This window comes from Nicotiana tabacum, chromosome 18 (genome assembly GCF_000715075.1).
Source record: "Nicotiana tabacum cultivar K326 chromosome 18, ASM71507v2, whole genome shotgun sequence".
Lineage (NCBI taxonomy): Eukaryota > Viridiplantae > Streptophyta > Magnoliopsida > Solanales > Solanaceae > Nicotiana > Nicotiana tabacum.
The window spans coordinates 149,913,738-149,922,916 of record NC_134097.1 but is presented as its reverse complement, the minus strand read 5'-3'; the positions used below and the strand labels follow the sequence as shown (position 1 = coordinate 149,922,916).

The 9,179-nt window shown below is 31.0% G+C and overlaps 1 protein-coding gene across 1 annotated transcript; it reads left to right on the top strand.

Moving 5' to 3' along the window:
• The first annotated feature begins 2,940 nt into the window (after positions 1 to 2,940).
• On the top strand, positions 2,941 to 6,359 carry LOC107822553 (zinc finger protein WIP2-like). The gene is made up of 2 exons (XM_016649109.2): positions 2,941 to 3,778; positions 5,707 to 6,359. Exons 1-2 carry the CDS (start codon positions 3,194 to 3,196, stop codon positions 6,148 to 6,150), a joined length of 1,029 nt encoding a protein of 342 aa, XP_016504595.1. The 5' UTR covers positions 2,941 to 3,193; the 3' UTR covers positions 6,151 to 6,359.
• The last annotated feature ends 2,820 nt before the right edge of the window (positions 6,360 to 9,179 follow it).

The window sequence follows — 9,179 nt, the reverse complement described above, 5'->3', positions numbered from 1 at the left end:
CGACTCTAGGAACAATAAAAAATAGTATTACTTTAATATATTATGTAGTATTATGTCCTAAAACTAACAGGATTATAAGACTAATATCTAGAATTTCGGTTTATATCCTTTTTTATGAGTTATTATGCTTAATATTCTAAGGTTATTTTTGTAAACCGATACCGTATTCATGTTTTATAATATATAGATAGATATAGATAAATATTATTTTAATTAGATGATCTTTTCACACTTGAGGATGCCATCAAAATATAATCGAGATTTTTGTAAAATTATTTTCATTCAAATGACAGATGATTATTATAGAAGATTATTTCTGGGGAACTAATGAAGCTTTAATTCGGAAAATAACTTCCAACAGTAGAATTTTGCAACACATGAGATTATTTTGAGTTTTTAAACTTAATTTTCAATTTTTTTTTCCAAATTTAAAAGTAATGCCATCTTAGTATTAGTACAACTATAAGTAATGATTGCTTAGTTGAGTTGACAAATAGCAGTAGCAAAGACGAGGCAGGCACACACACGTATGATTTAACACATGCACCCAAACAGAAGGAGAATGGAAAAGCCAGAAAGGTGAAAAGTGACTAGTGAACAGTAAGTTGGATCCATTTACATAAAGAATAGTAAAAGAGAAAAAGAAATGTCTCAATAATATTATAAACAGTTACACTTCGCTGTCCATTTTTCATGCGGTGTTCGATATTTATTTTGAAATTTAATTATTTCGGATTTGCACCGGAATATTTTACTATAGCGATAAAATGTTTCCTACTAATCCAATTTCATATCAAAGGCTCAAACATGAGACTTTTAAGTAAAAATAAGAGATTACTTGCTATTCAATCACAATCTTTAACGGTCATTTTAATACAAATTTTAACACCATCAAGCCAAATTGATAAGTAGTTATATATTCACCTTTTTATAACAAGCTTTACATGATCACATTAAAAAATAGAATTTAACTCCTAACAATAGCCTAGAAGATAATTACAGGTATCGTACACAATGAGCGAGACTAATAAACTAGAAAATAAGATCGGTAATCTGCTACGACATGTCAGAATACATTAATAAATCTTTTTACATTGGTGTTATATATTAAATTCAAAAAGAAAATATTATAATCAGTTAGATTATACTATAGATGTTTTGGACACAGTAGTGTAGATAAAATACAATTTGGAGTCCGAGTTATCTGGCGTTTATGCAGGATTCGACGTCAAGAACGCATACTAAGGAGTAAAGGGGTGTTATTTAGGCAATTTATTCTGATATAAATATTAGTAGCTAGTTCTACTACTTGAAACGATCAGTGGCGGAGCCGTATTCAACGAAATTAAAGGGAGTCAATCAACGCCCCTTCGCCAGAAAATTATATTATATTGCTATAAATTTGTTTATTCTATGTATATTTATTATATGTTAATTCCTTTTAACTTTTCAGTATATCTAATTTTTTTTATATTTTGACACGTTTGGTGAAAATTCTGACTCTGCTACTGAAACCGATGGACCTCAGGGGCGTACACAGGAATATTTGTAAGCGGTGTCGGAATATATAGAAGAACTGAAATATAACTTTGATTATCATACTTTTAGACAAGGAATAACCTTAGTTTATTGGTTTTGTTGAGTCTTAAGTTAGAAAAGGTCCTAAGTTCAATCTTACTTCATCATAATTTTTAACCACAAATGCTCTCTTAAAATATTTGCAAAAAAAAAATGTGCTAGTTGGGATTTGAACCTTGACCTTTTAGAGCAAAATCAAGTGTCATTTTTTCCTACTTATCTGTTTCCGTACAGTATAATACATAAATTTAGTAAAATTTTCTGACAAAACAGTATTGCGTGACACCGCTTCAACAAATATGCATCCGCTCCTGAATGACTTATAAATCACACAAAAATAATCTTATCGTTACTGCGATATAGATAAATGAAAGATAAAAAAGTGTGAACAGTAATGTAAGAGGTTGATCCAAAGCTTGTAGGATCGACACTTGAATCAGACACTAAAATGACCAACATCCATGTATTCATTCTCTTTATCTCTCATATATTTTTACTGTGTTAATTTCTTACCAGACCAGAGCTCTTCAATCAAAGCATTTGCCGGTTTGTATTCAAACTCTTTGATTCCCAACACTACATATATAATTCACCTTAAATAAGCTTAGCTTCCTAATTACAATGGCCATTTTTGTATGCATTTGTTATATTCCTATGTTACATTTCTCTCTCTTAATTTCTACATTTACAGCAGACAGCAGCCAACCCTAATTTCATGGTCTTGTCTTTGCTTCATTAACTTTGTTTATTGACTTATTACAAATAGTTTTCACCGGTTTCAAACTTTTTTCAAAGCTTGTCATAAACAATTTTTACATTTTCAATATATTTTAACCTATTATAACAAGTAATCTGTCATAATTTTTACTTTCTCCGTCCACTTTTACTTGTCCATTTTAGCAAAGATAAAATAATTTTTTTTTCTTGTTTTACCCTTATCATTAATTACTCATTTCCAATATTTTTTGAAATACTATCATTATTAGGGATTATATGGTAAAATACATACTACGATTATTATTTCTTAAAAGGCGTGAAAAGTTCAAAGTAGATAAGTAAAAGTGAACGGAGGAAGTAAGTTACTACTCTTATTTTTTATATTAAATTATCTATAGTTATTTTTTGTGATCTGATAATGTAAAAATTATTTACATTATTTTTACACCTAAAAATGCAAATTTATTTTTTCATTTTTTTCTTCTTAAAGTTTTGCTTGTTTCAAGTCCCTAGATTTATCTCTCTCTCTCTCTCTCCTCCCATTCTGCTTTGTTTTTTGTTTTTTTGGGGGCATATTTTCTCTATTGTTTAGTCACCTTTCACAAGTGATGTCTCTCCTTTTTTTTATTCACTAGGGTTTACTTTATTAACTACCTCAATCTGCACCACTCTCTTGCCCTTCACACCCTAAAACATCTCTCTCTCTCTTGCCTTAGCTTTGCATGATCTATAAGTAATGTTTCTTAGTGTTCTTCCCTTTCACTACTTTTAATTTTGGCGTTCTTGTTCAGTCTTTTTCCCTTTATAAACTTTTTGGCTCATCATCGTTTATATATATTTGTCTTTGTGTTTTGTCCCTCTTTCTCTTTAGTGTTTGTTTCCTCTTCTACTATTCAAAATGAGTGATCCCTACACCAATTATTTCCATGGATGGTTTAACAATCTCAACCCTCTTTACCATTTCTCCTCTTCTTCTTCATCTTCTTCATCTTATAACTATATCTTGCCTTCAACAAATTTCCAATATAATGAATATTTTCAAACTTCACCACCTTCTCCTCCTTTAAAAGAACCTCTTCCTCTCCTTAGTTTGAGTCCAACAATAAGGCAAATTCAAGATCAAGATTATTCATCTAATATCACTACTATGGAAGTTGATAATAATAGTAAGGAAACCAAAGAAGAGAGCTTTATTTCTAATTTTGGTGATGATCAAGAGGATGATGAAAGTGTTAGTGTGGCCTTACAATTAGGGCTTCCTAATCCAAGCCCTGAACTTATTTCAAGAATTTCAACTACAAATACAATTGAAGAAACCAACAAAGAAGATCAAGAAGTTACTTTGGCCAATGGATATTCTACCACAAGCACACTTCACAAGGGTCAATATTGGATCCCAACACCAGCTCAAATTTTGATTGGTCCTACACAATTTTCATGTCCTCTTTGTTTCAAGACTTTCAATAGATACAATAACATGCAGGTATGAATATTTTAGTTGTTTTTAAACCAAAATTATAAACTATGATTTATCCTAAAAGCCTACAGGCTAAAGGCTAAAACTTACCTTTTGTGTTTCCATCATTTCTTTCTTTACCTTTTCCCTTTTTTGTTTTTTTTTTCTTGGTTTTGAGAAAAAGAGAGAAAACCCATCTCTCTTTGTTACCGCACTTCTTTTCTAGCATTATTTTCAACCTTTTACTTTTAAATCTCAGCTTGGATAAATTGATTGGATAAAAGTTAGTACACTATATGGGTCCTTGTATGGGTTTTCTTTTCTTTAAAAACTATTAAAAATAATAATTCATGTATATTTTGGTATTAAATTTTTTTTTTATTTCCCTATGCATGAGTTGTTTGTGATTTATGGGGATCTTATAAATCAACCTGGTCCAAACTGAGAAGTTGGTCAGTAGCTCTCTTTATTTGATTGAACAACACATCTAAAATGCTTTTTGTCCTTGAAGTTTGTATATTACACATAGGCAGCAGCTATGTACTGACCAAATTCCTAGTTTTGCATATATTCTTAATCAAAGGGACAGAGAGAAAAGATAAAAAAGTGTTTTCTCAATCTGAACACTCAATCTTAAAGACAGTAACACAAAGAGAAACATCCTCCTTCTCCTTAAATATGTCTAGACACCACAAGCAAATGTTGAATATTCCAATTTAAAAAAAAAAATTATTTACTAAAGTTTTAGTAATTTTTACCTAGGCAAAATTCATGTTCAAACACTATTCAATAATCAAATACTTCTTTAATTTTCAATAGCCCTACAAAGAAACATGCATGTAAACACTACATAGTATATTGCTCCCTTTGTGAATCAAGTTGCAAATGCATTCTGCAAAAACTATTCTTGGATTTTTCCCCTAGCAAAACAACAACTTTTTTCTTTCTTTTCCCTTATTTTAAAATGACTACATGCAAGTCATCTTTATCCACCAATATTTGTGTGTGCTTTCCAACAGAAGTTATCTTTTTTCTTTATCTAAGTAACATTGTCAAAAGGATCTCTCCACAATGCAATCCTTAAAGGAAGAGACTTTAATTTTAATATCATCTCATGTCATATAATCCAACTCCAGAAAAGAAAATTCACCATATAAATGAAAATAATGTTTTTTCACATGATTGCATATCAAAATTCAAAGATATTGTAGTGCTTCTAAAGGCTTAAAAGATAATAGTAATGAGTAGTGTATATATCAAAAGACATGATCTAATACCTAGTGGAAAAAATTAAAGTTGAAATTATCTCACTCTCTGCACCTTCTTGCACTTCTTCCCTTAATATGACCTAATAATACCTTATTAATGCAATTGTCTCAATGGGTCTATCGGAAATAACTTTTCTATCCCCAGAGTAGGGGTAAGTTCTGCGTACACACCACCCTACCCTAACCCCACTTGTGGGTTTATATTGGGTTGTTGTTGTTGTTGTGGGAGAATTCGTCATTTCTTTTGTAACTTGAAAAGGAAATTAGTAATTATGGAGTACTTGTGGTGTAGTAGCCTTATATCATACAAATTTAAGTTTTATGAGATGACGGTGCAAAAAATATTTACACAATCAGATCACTCAAAAGTCATGTAGTAAGTTATTCTGTAAAGTAATAGAGTATACATTGATTGATAACTTAAAATAAATGGTAGTAATCTACTATAACAGATTAAATTAAACTGGCGATTTAAAAGTTCATTATACTGAACTATACTACAACAATAAATTTGGTGTATTATCATAAATGAGATTAGTGTGTACGCAGTCCTTAGACAACACATTATACTGACAATATACTTGAATCCGATTGTAGATCTCTACTCTACTTCTTTTTGGTTTGGTTTCTTACTAACTTTCATTCTTCTCCCTCCCATATGTTTTTTTTTCCCTGTATTTTCAACAGATGCATATGTGGGGACATGGATCTCAATATAGAAAAGGACCAGAATCTCTAAGAGGAACACAACCAACAGCAATGCTTAGGCTTCCTTGTTTTTGTTGTGCACCAGGTTGTAGGAACAACATTGATCATCCAAGAGCTAAGCCACTAAAAGATTTTAGAACACTTCAAACACATTACAAAAGAAAGCATGGAATTAAACCATTTATGTGTAGGAAATGTGGTAAAGCATTTGCAGTGAGAGGTGATTGGAGAACTCATGAAAAGAATTGTGGGAAGCTTTGGTATTGCACTTGTGGATCAGATTTTAAACATAAAAGATCACTTAAAGATCATATTAAAGCATTTGGAAATGGACATGCAGCTTATGGTATTGATTGTTTAGAAGAAGAAGATGAACCTGCTTCAGAAATTGAACAAGATAATGATCATGATCCTTCAACCTGACAAAACGTTTACACGGGATGCTTTGTGCAACCTGTCAAGTTCAATCATCGAATGTGATTGAGGGGGTATGGAAAATTAGGGTTTGGGGGGGGGGGGGTTCATTTTGAGAACTATTTTCTTTCTCTTTGTTGCTATTGCACTTCTAGCCATGATTTTCGCTTAGTTTTGCAACTTTAATCTACCTTAAAGGGAAATATTGTTGCAATCAACAGTAGGCGTGCGCGCTCTCTCTCTATATATATGTCTGCATATGTTTCTAAAGTATTATTTATTTATGATGTTCCTACGTTTGACCATACAGGGTAGGTGAATGAGTGAATTTATTAATTGACCACATCTTCGTTTGACCTAAAGAGGGAATTCAACGTGCATTCCAATTATAGATAAGAGTTGTGCTTACTCTTTTCATCTGATAATAAAATAAAAATTGCAAGAGAAACCCTTTAACACTCGAACATGTTCTCTTCTTAATCTTAAAGAATCCAAGAAAAGTAGCTTTGCAATGATAAGTTTGTTAACCATAGTAAAATTAGTGTCATTTTATGGCTAGAAATGAGATCTTAGAATGAGAAAATGAAGTTTGGGAGCGTTTTAACCCTAAATATGCAATTTTTCGGCACAAAATCAATTTCATCTAAGGATAGGACATTTGTGAATGAGGGATATAAAGTTCCACCCTGTTAAAACCTTTTCAGCATCTGAGGATGTGATGGGAGCAGTACTTTTCTGCCTGCCTATTAAAACCATAAATATGAGTAGCATTTTTAAAAAATAAACGGGGCCAAAATTATCTCTATCGTTTGTTAAATGGTTTATAAATATCTTTCGTTCATCTATCCGTTCAAAAAAATACACTTCGTCCATCTATCCGTTCAAAAAAAACACACGAAGTTAATTCTATTAACAAAAATACCCCCGCGACTAACGGCAGAACTGGTGGGTCTTTCATTTAATGATGTGGCGATTTTTAATTGGGCCACGTGACATTATTGACCAAGAATCAAACATGGGTCTTATTTTCACCCATTTACCTGGTCCGACCCTATTTATTTGACCCGCCTAATTATTTTCTTTCTTTTTCTTTGCTTTTTTTTCCTCTCTTATTCCTTATCACCCAGTACACTCACTCTCATCTCACAAAGAATTTTTAGCGTTTCTTTGTTGAAACAAATCTTTCTTTGTGTTTGAAAATATGGCTTTGGCTTTCACTTCTTCTGCAATTCATGGCTCTTTGTCCTCCTCTTCTTCTTCTAATGAACATCCCAAAGGTAACCCTTTACTTCTTTTTTTACCTTTTATAGATTCAATCTTTATCCTAGAATGTGATAATTTCAAGCTTTTTAGCACCTTGGTTTCAATTTTCTTGTGTGCTTGTATCAGTTATATATAGTTATTTTTTCTCTGTTATTTCGTGGCTCTTTGTCTTCTTATGAACAATCCAAAGATTTCCATTACTTGTCTCTTTCAAAGTTTCAATATTTCTCTTAGATTTGATTGATATATTTGGACAATTTTAGCATTTGGGCTCAATTTTTCGTTTCAGATTTTTGGTTTGTTTTGATCCTTGTCTTCTTACTTAACAACCCAAATGTATCTGTTGATTTTCCATTTAAGAGTTTCAATACTTATCCTGAGTTTGATTGGAGAAATTTCAGAATCTGGTTTGAATTTTGGTTATTTGATTTTGGGTTTTATCTATTCTTTAATTAATTTGTTATTGTATGCATGCAGTGTCCCAATTGGAGAAGAAGAAAGGGGGAGATCAGATGAGTGGGAATGGGTGTGATAGATACTACCCATTTTTGTAAATGGGTCGGATAAGGTAAATGGGTGAAATAATATCCATTTTTTGTTCCAGTCAAAGATTGCCACGTGGCCCAATTAAAATCGCCACGTCATTAAATGAAAGACCCACCAGTTCTGCCGTTAGTCACGAGGGTATTTTTGTTAATAGAATTAACTTTGTGTATTTTTTGAACGGATAGATGGACACAGTGTATTTTTTTGAACGGATAGATGGACGGAGGGTATTTATAAACCATTTAGCAAACGATAGGGATAGTTTTGGCCCTTTTCCGGAAAATAAATATATCCAACAAAACACGATCACCTGCCACCGGAAGTTTTTTGCGTTCAGTCAATCTACACAAAGTGATTCGATCCCTAAGGAACCCCCGAAAGGGCTGTCTTTAAATTAAGTTTTGGTTCAGTTCACAAGCCAATTGTGAAAAGTGCTAGCTAGATGTATTAGGAATAAGGGAGCAGCATTTTACTGAATACTACTCTTAGGGTACGTGCTTTGCGCGTGTACCCATCTCAATAGTATGTTTAAAATAATTATATAAATATTATATTAAAATTATGTTTGAGTTATAAAATAAAAATTTACTTAATTTAAATAAGAAAAGAATTTATGTGATATATTTAATATTAAAAATTTATATATAGTTCAAATAAGTAAGGATTTAATAGACAAAATTTAATTAATTAAAAACTTTAAAGTATTAGAAAAAACTTAAATAATGATTTTGGGAAAATGATGATATCGAGTATACAATTACTGATTCGCGCTATTTGTAATTCCATTTATTGTTCTAATGAAGTTCAAAATTAAATGGAGACGATTTTGGAGTTCCATTTTTAGTGTCTTATGTTATTGGAGTTATATTATTGTTATTTATTTTGGAATTAATTAATAGAATATACTTGATTTACATAAATTAAATGATAATAATAATAATAATAATAATAAAATATACTTGATTTATATAAATTAAATAATAAGGATGTAATAATAATATCTTTGTCTCTCTAATGTTGGATACTATATCGTTTGAACTTGATGTGCAATAGTTAAGTGTGCTTTTATTAATGAATTATTTCTAGGATTTGATATTGAATTAAATAGTATAATAATAGCGGGTAACGAAAACATTTATTAGAATATATATATCTATTTTTTGTACATAAATGTTAGAGAATGAATGCTTCTTTTTAAGGTTAAAAGGTCGTTGAACTTTACATAAGGG